This window comes from Etheostoma cragini, chromosome 13 (assembly GCF_013103735.1).
Source record: "Etheostoma cragini isolate CJK2018 chromosome 13, CSU_Ecrag_1.0, whole genome shotgun sequence".
NCBI lineage: Eukaryota > Metazoa > Chordata > Actinopteri > Perciformes > Percidae > Etheostoma > Etheostoma cragini.
Window position 1 is genome coordinate 21,551,928 of NC_048419.1, and position 21,820 is coordinate 21,573,747.

The 21,820-nt window shown below is 38.5% G+C and overlaps 1 protein-coding gene across 3 annotated transcripts in view; it reads right to left on the bottom strand.

Moving 5' to 3' along the window:
- Positions 1 to 1,655: 1,655 nt before the first annotated feature.
- Positions 1,656 to 21,820, bottom strand: part of rabep1 (rabaptin, RAB GTPase binding effector protein 1) — a 26,791-nt gene continuing 6,626 nt past the window's right edge. Inside the window, exons 7-20 of one of the 3 annotated variants that reach the window (XR_004659058.1) lie at positions 20,449 to 20,627; positions 19,344 to 19,454; positions 18,382 to 18,840; positions 17,685 to 17,789; positions 17,389 to 17,505; positions 15,484 to 15,582; positions 12,975 to 13,115; positions 10,118 to 10,307; positions 9,325 to 9,336; positions 7,942 to 7,997; positions 6,703 to 6,801; positions 5,803 to 5,919; positions 4,581 to 4,761; positions 1,656 to 4,522 (exon numbers count right to left, since the gene is read on the bottom strand). Coding sequence is in view for 1 of the 3 variants with exons in the window: in XM_034890017.1 (XP_034745908.1) it covers positions 4,660 to 4,761; positions 5,803 to 5,919; positions 6,703 to 6,801; positions 7,942 to 7,997; positions 9,325 to 9,336; positions 10,118 to 10,307; positions 12,975 to 13,115; positions 15,484 to 15,582; positions 17,389 to 17,505; positions 17,685 to 17,789; positions 18,382 to 18,840; positions 19,344 to 19,454; positions 20,449 to 20,627 (1,787 nt within the window). In the remaining 2 variants the exon portion in view is untranslated. Of the gene's footprint in view, positions 4,523 to 4,543; positions 4,762 to 5,802; positions 5,920 to 6,702; positions 6,802 to 7,941; positions 7,998 to 9,324; positions 9,337 to 10,117; positions 10,308 to 12,974; positions 13,116 to 15,483; positions 15,583 to 17,388; positions 17,506 to 17,684; positions 17,790 to 18,381; positions 18,841 to 19,343; positions 19,455 to 20,448; positions 20,628 to 21,820 lie in introns of those variants that run through there. The other 2 variants (XR_004659059.1, XM_034890017.1) reach the window with 2 other exon arrangements.

Genomic DNA, 21,820 nt, shown 5'->3' on the forward strand with positions numbered 1-21,820 from the left:
TTTGGTAATACCTGACTTGCCCTCTAGAGCCATCGTGAGGTTGACAGTGTCTTGACAACTATTGGGATTGATTTCCACTACATGGCATCCCCACCCCGTTTAAGTGATCCCTTAGCATTCCCACATGCACAAAACCACCCAAAAGAGAGCGTGTATGTTCAAGTTATGAGTTTATTTTTATCATCATAACAAATAATTTACATTTTTGGAGGTGATACAGAGTGACTGCACGTGCAACAGTAGTTTGTTTAAAAAATGGCCACATGCTTTGATGGTGTGGTGTTTGAACATAAGGGACAATGGAGAAGGACGAAATCTGAGTTTTTTATTTTAAACTAAATGCCATTTTATTTGGTGGTCCAAAATACTTTGCTACAGCTGAAACTTGTACTCAATGGACACAAGACCAAATGTATGCTTTTCACAGACCTTCGGAACAGGCCACTGAATTCCCTCAGTGGTTACTCTTGATGGACGTGAAATACAGACTGTTACAACTTATATGTATCTTGGTATTGTTATTGATGACTGCCTATCATTTAAGCCTCATGTTCACTGTCTAGTGAGAAAGTTGAGACTAAAATTTGGTTTTTACTTTCGAAATAAGCTGTGCTTTTCTTTTAATGTTAAAAAACGGTTAGTGGCATCAACTTTTTTAACTGTGCTGGATTATGGATATATACTATATATGCATTCATCTGCTCAATGCCTTAAGATGATTGACGCAGCCTATCATGCATCGTTGAGATTTATTACTAATTGTAAAGTTCGCACCCATCACTGTGAGCTATATTCTCGTGTAGGGTGGTCTGCCTTGGCTACACGGAGGCTTTGTCATTAGTATACATATATATATAAGGCTATTCTTGGTGCGCTTCCATCTTATTTATGTTCACTTGTTATGAAAAAAAGTACTGGTCATTACTCTCTCCGTTGTCAGGCTGTTGTCTTGTTTTCTGTCCCACGTGTCAGTACTGAGCTGGGTAAAAAGGCCTTTGCTTACTCTGCTCCCTTTACATGGAATTTGCTGCAGAAGAACTTGAAACTTAGTAAATTGGTTCCTTTGAGTATTTTTAAGCTGAAAATGAGAAGCTTTGAGTTGGACTCCCTCACATGTCAATGTTTTAATTGAGATTTCATTGTAAGTGCATATTTGGTTTTCATGTGTGTGTCTTTGTGAGTATGTAAGGGTGTGATGTAATTTTGATGCCTATCTTGGCCAGGTCTCCCTTGCAAAAGAGATGTTTAATCTCAATGGGTATTACCTGGTTAAATAAAGGATAAAAAAAATAAAAAATTTCGGTCTAACCCTCAATCAGATCTTACATTGTCAAACACGTATGTTATAAAAATGCTTTAAATGGAATGATAAAAGCTGCTTCTGAAAGCTCAAACTGTGCACTCTTGAGCAAGTATTAACAATATGTTAATTACCAGTAAAGTGCAAAAGAAACATCTTTAAAAAAGGACCAATCCACATGTTGCTAAATGTTTAATACTGTGATTTATTGGAAACAAGACTGCCTATGGCTGTATGTTACAGCCTAAAATATAATTTGAGGTTGTGAAATTTCAGTTCACGTTACAAGATTACTGTAATGAAAATGTTGAGTACATGGGTTAGGAAAACTACAAAAAGCAGATTCTCCCATAAGTCATAGCCTTAAATACAGATCACTCATATTTAGGCTTTGAGTCTGCTTTATCGTGACATTTTATTTACACTAAAAACAAAATAGCAGTGTGAACTTTCAGACCTTCAGACTTCCACCCTGAACACAAATTCTCATTTTTAACATCCACTCCAATCATTTTGGGGATTCAATTTACATTAAAAAAAATAATTAAACAATCAGAAATTATAATTAAATCAACTCTTAAACATGACAAATTAGTGAACGTCTGCAATGATAATGCAATAATCTTCCTGTTAATGCCATATGGGCCATGAGTAAAATTTGTAAATGTAATAGTCATACATTAAGCTAGAGTGACATTAAATGTCACAAATAAAATTAAAAACACACAAGCCGCAATGCAGTAAGGCCTTTCAGAGAAAAATAATATCCAGGTCACACATATCTCTACTTTTAACTTTGCCAGTTCTCAGTTTTCAGCCCACAATCATCCGATCCAAAAAGACATACAGTTTTCTGTCAGTGCAACTTCAGGCTGGCTTGCCCACTCATCCCAATTACCTCATAACACAATGCATGAATCTATCATAAATATCAACTCAAGATATCTACATTATAGATAAAAGGAAATGCAATACATGCGAGACAAAACTAAAAATAACAGCAATCAACATGTTCTTACACCATAAAAAGCTGCTGTGTGCATGATTATGTATATATTGTTTTAATTGCAAATTCTTCCTTCCATTTCTGGAATATTTATTTTAACACAACACTTTATATTTCCCATAAAATCAATATTTGCAGAATTAACCATTTAAAGTGAGTGCAGAACATTAAGTTGCAACCTTTATTCAAAGGAGAGCATGCCTGACAATTCCTAATTAATATTTATTAAGTGAGTTTGTCAAAACCAGATTTTTGTTGTCTGCACATTATAAAGTAGTTTAGTGAATGTTGTTTTAATTTTAAAGTATTAAATTGATCAAATACGTAATAAAACCTGACAGCACATGAACCACATACTTAGACCGATTAAAAAACATGCCACCCCATTTAATGTCCTATTATCCATCTTGCATTGCATTTATTCCATCAGAAAGTAAAGTTTTTGGAGGAAATGAGCAACTTTTCTGCCTAAAAAATGACACCTGTGCAATCCCGCCTGCCTCAGCCTGGCTGTGGTCAAAATTCTTCGCTTAATAAACAACTGCACTGAATCTGAATTATTAGAAAACACAATTGTTCATTTTCAGTACGGGTCAAGGCTTCCATCTGCTTTAAACTAAGAGATCTTCCAAGAGCGTCTCATCCACTTTTCAATCTGCATTAGACAATTTTAGCAACTTTCTGAAAACAGACAATCAACGCAGCCGTTGGCCAGGTGTGTGAAGGGGTAAAGGAAGCCAAGGTTTCTTTTAAGCTCCCTTCGTCACACAACCACAACCACTCACTGTTTCGTATGTTATTTTTTTTAAATAAACATTAAAAGTGACAGTACTAGGTTGAATGTCTGATTGTCAGAAGTTACAGAAATGGTCGTAAACAGAAAGGTGTCAGGGGGAGGAGGTTTCTCAAGCTATCAGACTACCTGACAAGCAGCTCAGATGAAGCATACTTGCAGCTTAGTCTTCAGGATGTTGAACTTAGTTAGATAGTGACTTAACTGACATTTAAATTAAAATTTTAGATTATTACTTTAAATAAATCCATTAGTACCCTCAAAGACAACAGAATGTCTTGTAGTGATAAATGAAACTCGTAGACCGACTATAAAGTAAATCTGTCCTTTGTTGGTATTTTATCCACTGAATTTTATTTATTTTGATTTTAACCAGGAAGTCCCTTGAGACTGAAATCTCTTTTCCGAGGGAGACCTGAATCGGTCAGGGAGTAGCAAGGCGGCTCGTGAGAGACTAGTTTTTCTCCCACCATCTGAAAGTGTCCTTAAATAAGGCGTCCCCCTACCAGCTGACTGCCTCTTACTGCAGTGACCGAAGAAATACACCACGTGCCAGTGTTGTGATAGTGAGTGCTTCCATTATAATCAAAAAGCAGCTCACTGCAATTTAAGAACTTTAGAATTACATCAAGAAACTCAAAAAATAAATTAATTTAAAAAAAGGAGCAAAGTGTGTATTAAAATTCATTATTTTCCATTTTCACTTCCTCTCCAAGCAATTTCTTCACTGTGAAATGTGTCTTAAACGGCAAGAAACAAGTTTGAAATAAAACTTTGATACTTTGATAAGACATGACTGTTTCTTCACTGTATTTCAGCAGCTTTAGATAACAAAACGATTTCTGTGAGACATTAAGAGCAAAGCAAGATACAGTCGAGGATGTTTCAGATATGGAGGGTATTGCTAAAATGGTGGTCCATTTTTCATCTCAGTTAAGTTACGTGCAAGTATTTTCCATGAATCTCCTTCATCGTGTCACAGAATTAAGTGACAAGAGCAAGGTGAAAAATGTCACAGAAAAATAGCAAAAAAGATGTGTGGGGTTGGGAGAGAACAAGTGGAACACGCTAGCGATTAGCAACCGCTTTGAGAACAAGAAGGAGAAAAGTTATGGATCTTGTTTTCTATATGTACCTGGAAAGAGAAGTTGCAGATGAAAAGTGCTTTTAGAAGACGACAAACCTTTTTTGGTTGAGCTAATACAGTCGGTCATATATCTACAGTAGAAACAAGACACAGACAGACCCACAGAAGATGGACTCCCTCTGTTCAAAGTCACACATTAAGTTATTTACATTTTTTTTAGTAGTGTTCTTCTTCATGTGTTCCAAGACTCTTAATGTACACAAAGAGGCTTCCCGTGCCATGTCGGTCCCTTCGAACTCTTCGTCTCTTGTGGTTATGCAGGAGGAGGGGGGGGGGGGGGGGGGGGGGGGGGGGGGGGGGGGGGGGGGGGGGGGGGGGGGGGGGGGGGGGGGGGTTGGATCAATAATGTTAATGGGGCCAGTGATAAGAGAAAGGGGGGGAATGCAACTGAAGGCAGTTTTCATTCAGTGGCATCATGTATCTGGAAGCTGGTTGATGTCAGTCAAGTTGGTGTCATTGAGGATGACTTTGATTCGATCCAAGGAGTCCGCCTGTCGTATTCGCTCCAGCTGTACCTGCAGACACAGCCAATGCATCGATTGATTGATTCAAACACAAAAACAATTAAAATCTCTTTCTGTCTCAGCTACTTCAAGAGTTTCAGTTCTGTTTACTCAATAACATTTCAGGATAAAAAAGTACAAAAACATTTAATCTGTATTTTTATGTACAGTTAAAGTTTAAAAAAGGACATTAAAACTAATTATGAATAAAATATGAGCCTGTAAAGGACAGTGATCTTTGTAGTAAACATTTATCTGTTATAAAGTCAGGGGTGCCGGGTCGTACCCACCTACAAGAGAAAAATGGAGACAGGTCTAAAGGGAATCTGGTTCAACTGAGCAGGTTTAAATTGTTCTCTCATGTCAGCTTGTAATGGCCACTTTTCATGCTGTCCAGAGACAAAGACACGCTATGTGAATTTCGAGGAAGACGCCGTCAGGAAACAGCTGATCCGTCCTGTGAGTTAACAGTTAGCTATGTCAGAACTTATTTTGCAAACGCATGTCTATATTTCATTTAGTGATTTAACTCTTTTTGGACCCCCAAAAAAGTAAACGGAATGTAAAAAAACAAAACAAAACAAAAAGCAGTTGCAGTTTCCATCCAGCTTTTCCAATGAGATGTTTCAAAATGTGAATAAAGATGAGTAAATGGAAACAGGGCTAGTGTGGCTCACTGGTGTGCTTTTTTAAGATCATTGTTTTAGCATTTTGGGCTTTTATAGACAGGACAGCTGACGAAATGAAAGTGAAGAGGGATGGGGAACAACATGCAGCAAAGGGCCACAGGTCAAAGTCAAACCCGGGGCCGCTTGCTTTGAGGAGTAAACCTCTATATATGGGCGCCTGCTCTACCGAATGAATCTATCCAGGCGCCATCATTGATGTGCTTTTCATAGTTTTTGGACTACAACGGAGCTCTACAGAGGAAGCAGATATATTACACAAACATGTTAATGGTAGTTTTAATGGGACTTGTTGATAATATAGAAAATATCAGCCTTTAAATATGTTTACATGATACTGTTCCATAAATGGATGACTCTTCCTTACCTGAAGGGTCTGAGAAAGTTTGACAAAGTCCTTCTGCACCTGCTCACTGACATCCAGCTCTGTTTGCAGCCGCTGAGCTTTGTCTTTCTCGTCAAACACCTGATTCTCTAGTGCACTCTGCAGTTAAAAGACACACACACACACACACACACACACACACACACACACACACACACACACACACACACACACACACACACACACACACACACACACACACACACACACACACACACACACACACACACACACACGGCTGAATGAATGCTTCAGCGTCATCACACAGCAGTTTTTAAAATGTTTTAAAATATTTAAATACTGTATAGAATCATGCTCAACTTCATCTTACATACTACGTCTTCAATTTCAATAAGGACATCCACCATCTATAAAAACTGCAGTGTAGGAGTCACATACTGTATGTTATTTATGGCGTCGTTTATATTATATTATATATTATTGATTATTATATTGTGGACTTTTTTGTAGGTGGTGGTCCACCGCGGCTTGAGCAGAAGTGATAACATTTTATTTGTTTGCTTTACCTGTTCACCTGGGATATTTTGGGCTTTGGAACAGGGGGTGAGCCTGGGAGCGAACACTTTCTGTTGACCGCTGCACTAACACACTTATTTCGGCTTACAAAGTAACTGTACATTTGGTAACTGCAGTACTAGTTGTATTTTACGTGTGGCGAAATAAATCACAGTGTGTTAATGCATCTCTCAGTGTCCAGTCCCTCGCAGCAGCACTATGTTGGACTGCTTACAGCCACAACATGCTGTCTTAAGATATAGAATATCAGGGCCAAGGTTTATGAAAGATCTGCTATGCTCTGGTATTATTGGTCACATTCTAGTGTGGGAGGTTTACAGGAATATGTGTGTAAACAAGACTGACCTTTGCAGTGGTGAGCTCTCTTAGCTGATGCTCCAGGCGGCTCCTCAGGCCCTGGATACTTTCCAGTGTCTCAGTCTTCTCTGCCAGACTGGTCTGCAACTACATAAACAACAGATATGTAGTTAATATATATTAATATCACATGGAAGTACTGCAGATAATACATTTTCACTGAGTCTACAACTTAAGTAATTGAGAGGGAGCAGTATGGCAATAGGAATGAACCAATCTGCAGGATCAGAGAAGTTAGACTTTTTTTTCAAATAAGTTGCTACGAAGCTAATTAAGACTCAGCACAACAACTCTCTCTGTATTTCTCAGTATGACTATGTTGAAAAGATTGTGGCGTCTGGTGACTTTCCCACGCAGAAACTTGGTTTCCCGCGGTGCGCGATCACGGAAAGCTTGCACCATGTGGACGCGCCAACAGTTTTGTTGTCATTACTTAGAATTCCTGATGGGGGCGGCAGAAACTACGCACTATAGCTTTAATGTATCACCTTATAAAAACTATTGAATTTGTTAGCAAACAGCAGGCACGGTGCTACATTAGCATCCATCTCAAGTTGTGTTTCTTTCTACCTGAGTGAAATATTCTCTTGGCTACATTTTTGGTTTCCATTAACTACTGAGAGAAATATCTGGCTCTTTAGCTGGTAAATGCTCAACAGGCAGCTCGCAGATATTGAGGAGATGTTTGCTGTATGTGACAACAAATGTTGTAGCCTAAAATACGCACGACATCGCTTAGAGCACCTTTAAGTGCCCCACAAGTTGAATAAAAATCCACAGCATACACAATATGAAAACAATCCCACAATGTGTTACATTTTACAGATGTGTAAATTACAGTTGTGCGTGCCACTGCACCTTTGTTTGTCTGTTATATATTATAGACATTTTTCACTAAAAACAGCTAAGTCCTGCATCTGAAAACAGCGCAGATGATGAGAGCGTTGAGACTGAACCAAAACAACGAAGTTTGGGGACAATAAAACCAAAATGACAAGATAAAAAAAAAATATATTGTTTAGAGCTTAGAGGGAAAACTACACAGATGGGTGAATGCTCACTACAAGCAACCCCTTTCCCAAAAACATGTAATCATTTGATCCATTGTTAACATAACAATATAAAAAACCCACATGAGTTCTTTTGTCTTTTCACAGGCATGTACATTAGAGAAAGCTCAGCAAGGGACTCATTTGTACGTAATGTGTCATAACATAGAGTAAGTACCTGTTCCTTCTCCATCTTTATTCTCTCCAGCTCCGTCTTTAGACTGGAGAAAGATGCTGTGGGAGGGAGACATCATTAGAGGATCATACTGTACAGAGCTCATCTGAATCTCAAATTATATTCTCTCTTGAATCTTTACATAGTCTCTTGACAATTATTTGACATTGCATGAATAATGCAAGAAAGCTGCACCTTTAGTGAAGGCTTATGTGAAATACAGAGTAAGAGATCTACACGATAAACCCTAAAGGCTCATCGACTGACTATCAATTTTGATAAGCAACAAGTTACATAAAAATTGCAAATATTCTCTGAACCCTGCTCCTAAAATGTGAAACTTTTCATATTTTCCTTATTTTATATTAGATCTAATTTAAAGGCTTACAAGGCTTACACTGGGTTCACCAAGTAAAATTCAACAATTCTTTTAGATGTTTTTTAACCACATAGAATTTGATTTAATACCTGTTTTACAGCCATCTCAGTTAAAGTATGAAAGTATGACGGAAAGCCGGAAGTAGAATGATCTATTATTTTAATTTCAAAATTTCAGTACATCTCAACAGTATTTAACAACAGTTTCGAATGATAAAATTTAATTAATGCAACCTAAACCCAGATTAGTGGCATAAAATGGATGGATGGATGGACGGATGGATTAACCAGGTTCATACTTGTATTATGTTTTTCTACTAGAACATGTTATATGCTTTAACTGTAACTGTATGCGTTAAGCTGTAGCTGGCAGCAGTGACAGTGTTTGTAGCAGGCAAGTAAAAATATTTAAGATTTTTGTAAATTCAGTCTCAGTCTTGTAGACATTGTAGATATTGGGAAAGATGTTACTTTATGCTCTAAGAACTTGTGATGGGCTTTTTCACATTTGTTTAACCACAGAAATTGATAGGCTTAATTAAAATGTATGAATATTATATTATATTAATATAATATTGAACATAAATTGGAAAAATAATCATGGCTTTATTGATAATAATAATTACAAGCGGCAGCCTTAGTTTAAATTTTGTGTTAATGTTGCACGAGACAGAACACCTAACCAAAAACAGACGATTTGGACGCCAGATCTTTCATCACACATTGGGTAAGGTAAGGTACACATTTGACTAAAAACAACAGTGTTACTTATCAACATAACACACAAACATACTTGACATAACTACAGTGAAACATGTTATGAACAATTTGTGGGGCAGGACAACATTCAGTGTGGTAAATTATCTATTATTGCACATTTTAGCCATTCCGAGACATTACAACACATTTTTAATGTTGTAGACTCGCTACGGTTATTTATTAGTCAGACAGCTATGACCACACTCACACACACAGTTACAATGAACTTGTTCAAAGTGTTTGTCATACCTTCCAAGATGTCTAAATGACAGAAACAAAAGCAGAAACAGAAGAGATTGTAAGGAATGTCCAGAGAAAGAAAAAGAAAAAAAGTATGCTGGAAACATCCCCACAGAAGGGAAAGGAATAGATCACCCAAAAACAATAGAAATTGTATTTAATACTCACTTCCTTAGGCTCTTTATGGTCCAAGAAAAAGTTTTCTATTGCGTTAAGGAGATTGGAGCGTCCGAAAAATGAAAGTATTATCAGTCCATTCGTGGGCTCGTGTTAATCCAAACACAACAATTTTCGTTAAACTATTGCGTAACAGATCATTTTCGGATTGTCCACATGCACACGACAAACTCCTTTACGGGAAAAGCTAAGCTTTTTTTTTTAGCAAGAGTTTATAAAAAATAGTCTTGTTTGAATAATTGAATTTCCATGAGCCCACGTATGGATACAAGACAGTTGGATTATGCTGCACAGAAATTTCCTTAATGTTTTTCAGCCATTTTCTTGTGTTATTGCGTGACTCTCCTGTCTCCTTCCTGCTTCTATAAACTGGGAACACGTCGACCGCTATCTACTGTAAGCAATAAACTGACTATGGAAAAGTACCCGTATACAACCCCACTTCAGAAAATCTATCCCTTTAACAGCATTCATTTGAAAACCTTTTCTGGGACCATAGAGAACCTCAGGAGGTGAGTACTATATACAATTAATAGTGTTTTCATTTGTTGAGATGTTTACTAAAAATGAATGTTTAGTTATCTACCATGATTGAACTGGACACACTTGACAATGTGAGTCTTACCTATCTCCTCCTTACAGCCCTCAATCTCCAGCTGCAGAGTTTCCTCCAGATTCTCCTTCAGACACTGCTCCGCCTGGTTCTGCTCCTTCAGAAACAGAATCTCAGCTTTCAGCTTCTCTTCCATGTGATCGGCGGACGTCCGTAACGCTACCAGGTCCTCACGTAACAGCAGCACCAGGCCTTGAAGCTCCTGAAGAAGAAAAAAAACTACATTACAGGCATCAATGTGGGAGAATCATCATCATATAGCACCAATTTTTAAGATAAAAGGAACTAAATAGGGAAGAATTTGCAGACAGAACTGTGAATTTCTTACATTTGGTTTTTAATAATCTTCAATTGTTTCTATTTTGTTTTTATTTGCACTCTTTCCTACTTTGTGGTGCAGCTGCATAACAATTTCCCTCTGGATACATCCAATTGTATCTTCTCTTATCTAAATGTCTGGTAAAGATGAAGCTGGAAAATGTCTAAATCTATACACACACTATACAGTAAATGCACACTGTATATATATTTATAAAAATCTTTTTTTTAATTACTAGATTGAGAGGTTGCATTTAGACAACTTTATCCCATTGTAAAAAAAAAAACACAGCCCTCAGATTTATTTGAATAAGACCAGCCTTGACACGAGTTGTACATTTTGGAAAAATTACTGTAAATGTTGAATACTAATAATTCTAAAACACATAATTCTCCATGCACGAATAAAAAAACAAAACATACAAAGGATAGGATGTCGCACTGTTGCTTGCTCTGGAGGAGACTTCCAGAAATGTTGGGTCCTTGTAAATTCTGGAGTGTGGTCTATCTGTATAGTGTCTTGAGATAACTCTTGTTATGAATTGATACTATAAATAAAATTGAATTGAATTGAATAGGCAGTTATATACAGTTGACGCAAAGTTGTTAATTAAGTTTTAATGATGCAACACCATTTAGTGAATAACTAGTTTAAAAAAATTAACTGGAAGTAATGAATACATTAGGAAATATTTTACACACAAATATAGTAACGGATATACAGTAAGAATATCTGATCCAGATATTTTTCAAATTCTAGTATTTAAAAAAAAACTAATAAATGAATCTTGAAAAGTTACACTGCCCTGTAATCATTTAAATGTTATGTGTGCAGCTTGTTTTAACCACCAACAAGTTGAGGGTGTCATTGGATCATCATTGTTACTCCACTTCCACTAAAGAATGAGCCCACTCTGCCAGATATAACACTAGAGAACAATTTCGCAAGAGGCTAAGAGTGACAGTGTGGGCGGATGATGTGTGTCTTTGAGAGCACACAGTTGCAAAAATAAAAAGTAAAGAGATATTCTCACCTTGTCGGAAAGTTCAAAATGGGCAGTGGTTCAATTACTCACTGAAAATGAGCGGGGGTTGGTCTGACAATAATCACTGTCTTTTTATGCATCCGTGCACCTGCACGGCAGAGGCTAGAGAGGGGGTGAGCTTGGGTTCCTGGCATTTTTTTCTTGTTTTCAAATGAACAATAAATCTTCAAACGCATATTATGGAGTGGAAATGGATCATTCAAACTGCGCATCACACAGGTGTTTGTTGTTCCCCGACTCAGACTCTAAGTGGCATATGGAGGTTTCAAAGAAGTTGCTACATTTATGGCGTTTTTCCATTACATGGTACATACTCGACTCGCCTTTATTGGTTTTCCATTTGTTTTTTTGCGATACCAAAAGGTGATGTGAAAACCTGCAGACTACTGATTGGTCGGAGAGAATTGTCACTATTCACTGCCTCATCATTGCTAGTGACAGACGGGGGTGTCCTGAACAAACCCGCCGTGTTTAAATAGTTGAGCCACCGTTTTTTTTTTGTGGTTTTTTTTTGCTGCCTCCAGTTGCTTTTGAAACCATTTGTCTTCTTCTGGCAACAGCCATATGACTAGAATCTAAAAAAACACGCCTTCAACGTTCTGTGTGTGTGCGTCATGGCAGTTTTCTGCTATGATGACCAGCCACGCTCGCCTCACGCACGAGGCGCTACTAATCTGCAATGGAAAAAGAGGACGGGGCACCACGGTTGAGCTGAGCCAACTTGAGGCGAGTCGAGCAGGTACCATTAAAAGGTGCTCTAAGCAATGTTGCGTGTTTTAGACTACAACATTTGTTGTCACATACAACAAACATCTCCTCACTATCCGCAAGCTGCCTGACCCCAACTCACCCCTCCCCAGCTTCCGCCATGCAGGTGCACACGTGTATAAATAGATGATTGTTGTAAGACCAACTCCCGTGATCTCCTTTAGACACAATAGCTACAAACAAACTAGCTACTGTTCAGGGATGTCTTTCTTTAGTTTGGTGTCCCTACTCTCTATGTGGCATGCATGGGGAAACCACTGCTCACACTGTGACAGTTTCAAAGAGGACCTATCATTCCCATTTTGAAGTTCATAGTTGTATTTGTTTTTCTACTAGAACATGTTTACATGCTTTAATGTTAAAAACAACACAGTTTTTCTCATATTGCCCATGGCTGCTTTACCTGTTTTCACCCTATGTCTCAGATGCGCTGTTATAGCACCTGTCTCTTTAAGACCCCCCTTATAAAAAAGCCAAGTCTGTTCTGATTGGTCAGATGTGCGGGGCTCCACATCTGTGCACCGGTCTCGGTGGTCTCTGTACTGTCCATCTTGAAGCCAGGGGTTTTATTTTAAATACAACAAAATAAAATACAATCTAGTATTGGCAGTTTTTTTTATTCAAATTTGAAACTATTGGACCAAAGAATTAAAAAAAGAAAAAGACTATGCAGTACTTGACAGTTTTAGAGCCCAGCCCTACTACTGGTGCCTACGTTGAGTGTGGGCTTCACGTACTTGCACAGTGTTGGGCATCTGGAAGTCCTCCTGTTGCTGCAGTTCTACGTGCAGCCTGTGTTTTCCCTGCAGGCTCTCGTTGTCTCTCTGCAGTCGGCTAAGTTCATCTGCCACCTGCTCCCTCGACTTCACCAGCACCACCTGAAACACATCAACAATAGAAATCACTTGATCTAATCGTGTATAAGCTTCTTTCACTTGTCTTATGTGGAACCAGCAGAACTTTCCTGATGAGTGACTCACCAGCCATCTGATTCTCTCTGCAGGGCCATCATTCTGCTCTGTGTAAGCTTATGACTGAATTCATGACAATATTAAGACCCATATTTCTTTAGATCAAAGCCACATGCAGAAACAGAAATGTCCTATTTTTTCGGCAGACAACTTTGTCTACAAAGACTTTGAAGGCACATCGGTGGATGTACTTGTTATTTTTAAATTAAATATTTTGGGGTTTGGGAATGTTGGTTGGACAAAATAAGACAATCAAAGATGTCACCTTGAACTCTCAAAGCAAAAGTAAATCTTGATTATATAGCACTTTAAATGTCCCATATCATGCTCATTTTCAGGTTAATATTTGTATTTTGGGTTTCTACTAGACATGCGTTATAAAATCGCAATCTGGATTCAACATGGTAACGATTTTATTTTTAAATAAAGTTTTTTTTATGACTTTGATTCTCCTTTACTTTTACGAGCCGACAGCATCACAGACGCTAGTACTTTTTTTCTGTGAGTTTTGAACATAGACTGTATAAGCACTCCTAAACGCTGCAATGCTCTCCCTTCTCTTCATTGAAGCCTCTATGTTTACAGGCTTGTGGTGATGCACATTGTGCTATAGGTGCCACAAAAAAAAAATCTATACTTGGTACTCCCAATTTGCTTTGTTTTGTCATGGTTCATGTGTGCAATAAACATTACACTTCGTGAGAAAGAAATCGTGGCAGAGAATCATGATATCGATTTTAAGCTAAAAAATCGTGATACATATTTTTTCCAGAATTGTGCAGGCCAAGTTTCTACTAGAATGCTTTCACGCTTTAGTGTTCAAAAAACATTATTTTGTACTTTATTTTGTATTTCATACTGTCTGTCTGAATATATAGTGCAGCTGTGACATCACAACTGTACAGAAGTCCTGACGGTTTGTTTGAAGGAAACTGGGAGGGGGTGTGTGCATTACTCTGTGGTTGAGCATGTTGACACTTTCACTAGGGTTGGGTAGCTAACTCGGTAAATGTTTGGATGCAGACCGAATTACATCGGTACTACAGGGGACCGATTCACTTTGAATCAAACGGTACCAAATTTTGATACGTGAGGGTAAACGCAAGCTTATCTGTCCTATCTGCATATTGAGAGAGAGAGAGAAGCTCCAACATCCACACACACACACACACACACCCACACCCACACTTGCGTGTGCAGAGGTGCGGACTGAGTAAACTCGAGCAAACTACGTTGGCTCTGCATTTTTGTTTAAGTCCCAGTGAGTCACGGAAATGCCAATAAAGTGGTTTCAAGCGTGGTTACATTTTTTCAAAACTTCCCGCAGACACCATTCACTGTGATATAATATTAATGGCGCTGTGCTGTTGACGTTACACTTCTTCTGAGACAAGCAGGCACAACAGTGGTTTCTATGCCCTGGTGTCTGACTGACAGGCTGAGGTGGCAAGGCAATGCAACTTAATTTCTATAGCACCTTTCAGCAACAAGGCAATTCAAAGTGCTTTACATTAAACATTAAAGAGCCGTTAAAAATTGTCATGATGAACATAAAACTTAAAAAGAACAATATACAAATACAAGAATAAAAGTTTCGGTGAGTAAAAAATTAATAATTATTCAATTTAATAGATTGTAGGGACAGGTTTGAGAGGAGGGAGGGGTTTAATTTGTGTTTAATTTCTTTGGAGTGTAAAGTATTCAAAATAAATAGCATAATGTTCTAAGTAAATAGAATTTTTACAACTGAAATACTTTCTTTTTGTAATTACAAAGGAAAAGTACAGAAAAAAGGTACTGTTGGGCACCGGAACCAAATTTCAGGTACCCAACCCTAACTTTCACAGTATTTATATATACCTCGACCTGCTTTACATCAAAAGAAGACATTCAAATCTAATTTTTTACAATATGGGACACAGTAATTTATTATAATTTTCTATGTAGCGATGTACAGTGAATACATCTGTAATTTCCTGTTGTAGTGGGTGAGTAACATTTGTATATATTTAACATATTTTCCACCTCCACCTTCTCAGCAAATATTTGTGGTAGGGATTAACAGTGACGTTATTGCCACAGAGGCAGAGAAAAGTAAATCCAAAAACACTAAAAGGCTGCAATTCAGTCTGTTTGATAACAGCGCTACAGCACTGTAAAAAAAACTGATTTGCTTTTTTCTTGCCAGCTTTAGCAGACTCTCACATTATGAAGAAACTCAAGATCCAAACACAGCTGGCAAGAACAAGCAACACAGGAAGAGAACGCTGCTCACCATCTGTTCCTGTGTGTTCCTTTTTGCTTCACTGAAAGCCTGTTGTAGTGTGCTGAGCAGTGTTTCTGACTCCTGGACTCTTTGGATGAGAGCGGACACCTACAACACAGAAAAACAAGATAGAAGATGGATAGAAATACTCAGTGGTGGAAGAAGTACACAGATCTTGTACTTTGGTAAAAGTAGTAGGGCTGAGCAGAATGCTTCAAAGTTTCAATCGTTGCCAGTAATAGACAAATGAGTATTTGAATTATTCCTTTTTTTTATTACGTAAATGTATTACCCCATAAATCCCATTTTATGTTATTATATATTGTATTCTAATTCATATATTGTTTACACATTCACTGTGTGTGGAGTGAGCAACAACTACATTTCCTTGTGAAATACGGTGTTGTATAATGATTAAAAAAAACATGAATCCTCAAGTTTGAACACATTGGGCTTTAGGAATTTGTAACATGCATTTTTCCCTATTTTCTGATTTATCAAAACAAATGATTGATCTATCAATTCAAGTCTCTTTTTACGTGTAACAATAATGTCATCTCTACTAAACGTTGTTGTACGGCTGCATTTAGCAGCAATATCTCGTAATAATCCTGTTAAGCCATCAACGAACACTTTTCTATATCAAGTAGTTGTTTGTGGTCACAACATTTAAGTAACACGTTTATGTGATTTTTCTCTACCGCATCATGCTCATCATCACACCCACAGGTCCACTGAAAACATATGTGATGCTTCAGGCACTACTGTAGTTTTGTCAGTCAAAAAGAAGATGAGTCATGAGTTGGCTGCTGCCCTGGTAACAGCTGTTGGGATTGCACAAAGTTTTGATTAAGCATCCTACACATGATAAGCAATTTGCTCTCTGTCTAACGCTAGGTAGGGCGCAGAGCAAAGCGCAGCGCAGGTAAACGACATCAAGGGTGGCAAGGAAGCTATTTCCCGTTGCTACGGGGTCGGCATCTAGTGACTCTGAGAGCCAAATGTATACAATCTCACAAAAACATTAACTTTGGTTCGAATCTGTAGATGTGAAAACTAAGTGTGGCAGAATAAAGAAAATAGACCCGGAGCGTAAACAAAAATGCTGAATACTAAGATGTGAATGGCCAATTTCAAACGCAAAAGAGCACTGAAGCTTGTGTGGTTATTTTTTAAATTTCTCATGATTTAATAATAATAATTTAATTCATGAAACTGGAGATTGCAGAGGGGACACAATACTGCTGCTCTCTGGCTGTAAAGCGGGGTAATCAGCTGAAAGGGGGGGTGCTTCATTCAGAATGAGTTTAGATACTAGTCAATTAATCAACAGAATTTCTTGCTTTTCTTCGTCATAAATGATAATAAACTTAATCATATATGATTTGAGCTCTAATGAATAATCAGCAGATTGACGGATAATTAAAATAATCATTAGCTGCAACCCTACACATTTTATTCCTACTGTGCATTTAGATGTAATAACTGGTAAAAGGATGTACAAGAGAGTAATTAGGCAAGCAAATTATACATTAAAGGAGTCTGTGTGAATTTAGAGAGGCCTATGAAGAAACATTTAAGCCGGTCCAAGTAGGCACATAGTGGAATGCAATAGAAGAGGGAATCTTGTCACCAAAATTACAATGTGCTGCTCAGTCAACAGTTAGACTCCCACCAATGGCACCTCACCTCCCACTGTGGTAACTCATTGAAATACTAAACCAGACAAGAAGAAAACTTCACTGTGGATTTGCTGGTGCAAAGCTGTCCTTTAGGTAATACACCTACATATAGTGTCTATTTTCAGGATGTCAACACATTCAGTCACTGCACTAGATCTAGGCAGATATGCTGCAAACAGTTAGTCACATACATACACATAGGAAGTTATTGATACATTTACTGTGTCCAAACCTTTGCAGCGGTTTCCTCATTGCAGACTTTGACGGAATCTTCCAAATTCTGTTTTTCAGTCATCGTTCTTTCCAGCTGATCATTGGCCTGACGTAGCATCACCTGCACTTTCTTCACCTGGAATACAGTGTGACGGAGAATCCTTCTAATTAACTTTTTCAAAACCTTATCCTACAAAATGTAGATCTCATGCTGGAGTCCACACATCACCATGCTTTTAAAAGCATCTGTAGTTTGATGTCAACAATTGTTCTTGTGGTAATAAAAGGTAATAAAGTGACAGCCAATACACTAACCTGATCTCGTGTCTCGGCCTCTTGTCCTTGGATGGCCTGCAGCTGCTTCTCGTAGTTGGAGCACATGTCACAACGTCGGCCAAGCTTCCTGCCCGCATTTTTTACCTGGTGACAGACCAACAAGAAAACCATGACCACACTTTTATTATCTAGTTGACAATTTGAGGGATAACACCTATTACAATAGAGTGTTTGGATTTATGAAACTTCTTTAAAACTTAGGAAACCCCCTTTAAGACAGCTACAGGCATGTCCAATAAAAGAAATTAAAAGTCTGATGTTTAAAAGATTATGGCGACAAATGCTGGTAAAAGTAATCTAATACCTGAAAATAATTGTCTTAAAATCCCAGGAAACTTCAAATGCTTCCTAGTGCTGTATACATTTAATGTCCTGTTATAACTATTATTTTTTATATAAACAGATATCTTATACATTTAATATATATACATATATATATATTAATTGATTTTATTGTAGCGGGGGGGGGGGGCGCTACAATAAAATCTAGTGACACTAAGAGCCAAATGTATACAATATCACAAAAACATTGACCTTGCCTTGGTGGAAAACTTCAATGCTACCTAGTGCTGTATACATTTAATGTTCTGTTACAACTATTAAATAGTTTAGGCTATATTTAGCCACAGCAGTGTAGTTTAACCGTGAAAACTTGAAAAGAGCCTCAATGATGCACCTCTTGCTGCAGCAGGTTCCACTCGCTGTCGCTGACGAGTCTGTAGCCTGCCGGCGATACGTAGGCGCTGTCGGGTGCGTGGGAGATGCTGGAGAGCAGCGACGCCGTCTCCTCCTGCTCGGGCGTCATGGCCTTGATGGCTTTCTCCTGATCTTTAGTCAGCAGGAAATGGCTCCCCGTCAGCTTGATGGAGCTGGTGGATGAAGTTTCACCAAAACTACTGTCTGTCACCCCGTCGGCCCCCACCAAGGGCCCAAAGTCCGACTCGTCCAAGTGGCTGGCCGACTTGGCCTTGTGGTTGTGGCCGCCGAGGCCCTGCTGGACGGACAGCGAAGAGCCGAGGCTGTCTGTTGACTGAACTCTCCGCAGGTTTTCCTTGTATGGGTCCATGAGGACGCCTGCTACCACATCAGTGTTTAAGGAGTGCATAGACCCATGGCCGCTGTGGTTGGCATGGGGCTGAAAGACAAAACAAGTGTCCTGAGAAATTCTGGCGGCTACTGTAGAAACACTGCAGTGCAACATAGCAAGCTCCGTGGAAGACAACCCGCTCCCTATGCAGATATGAACAACGCATTCTAAGCTACAAAAACAAGTTTCTTAGTTTCAGGTGATTGTCCATTACTAACAAAACATAATTATGAATACTATTTTTAATTTCTGCAAATATATCCCCCTAAATCCTACACACTGGTCCTTTAAATGTTTGAGATAGAGTTAGTAAGTCCCTAAAATAAGCATTTCAAATAATCACTGGTTTCCACAGTGAGCTGGTTACACTAATTACAGCAGCGTCAGTTCATGGCTGCTAGAAACACAATACAAAAGGACAAAAGTGAAGTTGCCATGTTGCCTGTTCGAAGCTCACATTACTCAGAAGGGAATTTAATATGACGTCAGGCAATAATAGCTCTGCTTTCTGTTCTCTCTGAGGGACATATCGCATTACGTGATGCTAATACCTCCTCAACGCTCAGCCCGAGGAATAAATCCTCAAGAGGCTCGGTGTTGTCTCCCACATCCTCCTCATGCAGCTCCTTCACTTGGATCAGTCTCTCTTTCTCATCCTCCTCCTTGGACAAAGAGAAAAAAGGTTTCAATCATCAAATCATACATTTTTCACGGAATTGTTCCCTCTACTGAATTTACTTCACTTTATTAGGTAAAACATGCAAAATCAGATGTAATCCAGTACAACAGCTCAGCCATAACTGACACACTTTTACAAAGATAACAATGTTCAGTTTTGATCAACACATTTGGTGTCAATTTATTTAACTATATGTAGAAGACCCCAATGTAAATAAGCTATTGAACTTTGTGTTTTTATCGTAAATGATTTTTTTTGCCAGTCTATGTAATTACTGCTGTGCAGTGTTATATGTGGTTCTTTTTTTAATCATAAATACAAAAAAGGTTATTGATTGGGTTGTAGTTCCAGTGGTGTTAAACTGGAGTGCGTTGAGTGAATTAGCCTTTACAAATAAGCTGATGTCCAATCAAATGGACAACACTGTCCATATATAATAGTTTAAGAAATAAGAATTTTACATTAATAAGAAAAGCACATACAGCACAACATATTTCACATAACCTGCAACTCCACATAAAGTTAATACAGAATAAGATCCTGTATCAGTCCACATCAACAACCATTTCAACTTTCTTGCATGGATCCACAGACAAGGCACATTCACTAGGTAAGAGGTCATGAGGTTCTCCACGACTAATGTTATAACACAGAACACACTGCATTTGTTTCCAAAAACAATCGTAAGAATCCAAATTTGAACTAGAAATTAGGTTTATAGGGAACCAATCTAAACACCGATGGTTTAATAATTTGCATGTTCTACCCTCTTCATTTCAGAATGTATTTAGCATATTTTATTTGAAAATTTAAATTTAAATTTATGACTCTTGACTTTTACAGTACTTGATTTAATTTATCTTACTTTGAAAAGAGAGAAGTAAATTATCTGTCAAACCACAGACTCAACCTGATGGGTGAAGACTGGAAAGCTACTTTCCATAAAAGGAGTGTCGTCTGTGTTTGTGTGTGTATACCTGGTCTTTCTTCTTCATCTCCTCTACCTGGCGGAGCTGTTCTGAGGACAGCACGCTCTCTATCCTCTGCATGTCCCTCATGAGGAGGCGCTGGGACTCGAGGAACTGGTCGTTGGCTCTCTGCCATGTGTGTTTTAGCTGGTTGTGCTGCTGCCGCTCCAACTCCAGCTTGTGACAAACTGAGACGCCAAACAGCAGCAGAGAAAGATAGAGTGAGATGAAAAAGAGAGGAAAGACGTTGAGATTATAGACAGTGGTGAAAGAAGTACTTAGGCTTACTTAAGTAAAAGTAACAATACCATAATGTAAAAATACTCCACTACATGTGAAAGTCTTACATTCAAAATCCTACTCGAAGATGCACTATGAGCTCCTGCATGGTTTCAGCGTGATTTCATTTTTGTCTGAAATTGTAGGACTCTCTCCTTGATCTGCTATCCAACAAGATGGTTGGGGGAGGGGATGGGAGGTTAGTGACAGTAATGACAGTTACAGAACCATGGGGGTGGGGGGGGGGGGGGGGGGGGGGGGGGGGGGGGGGGGGGGGGGGGGGGGGGGGGGGGGGGGGGGGGGGGGGGGGGCGAGCTTGCTCTTGTTGTTTGATAATTACGTTGCTTGGAACATCAACAGAAGTGACCATGCAAGAACTCATAGTGCACCTTTGAGTTCAAGTATAGACATAGAGAGCCGAAGTCAGGCCCTTCACTTCAGGTCCATGGGACCTATCTTTCAAAAAAATATGAAGAGAATGGGGAGAGGCAAATTACTTTTCGATCCCATTTGAATTGAGTCATGGATTACAAATTTGATGTTTGTCAATTTAAAAGATAATTTTTCAACCGAATACATTTTATTTATTTTTTAAGTATAAAAATACAGACTTAAGATATAAAGTCCTTTGAACAAAAAAAAAAAAATCAAAAAGTGTTGCCAACAGGAACGTTGTAGAGCGCCCTCTGGTTCAAACCATGCAGACAATGAACAAACCATGCAACGCCTACACACACAACATTGTTCAAGGGTGTTTTGTCTGTTTTTATATTATTTTTTAAAATATTCATTTATCAGAATCATGTATTTGTCATTATAAATGATTCTGATGAATGAATATATTTATTAAAAAATAATAATAATTTATGGTCCATTATAAATGCCCATACCAATAGTTTGGAAAATGCCTAATATTGGCCCGCCGATATATTGGTTGGCCTTCACTGCACATGTGTCTAGAGTTTATAATAGGCCAACTTTTTGCTCTCACACACACACACACACACACAGACAGACAGACAGACAGACAGACAGACAGACAGACACACAGACACACAGACACACAGACACACAGACACACAGACACACAGACACACAGACA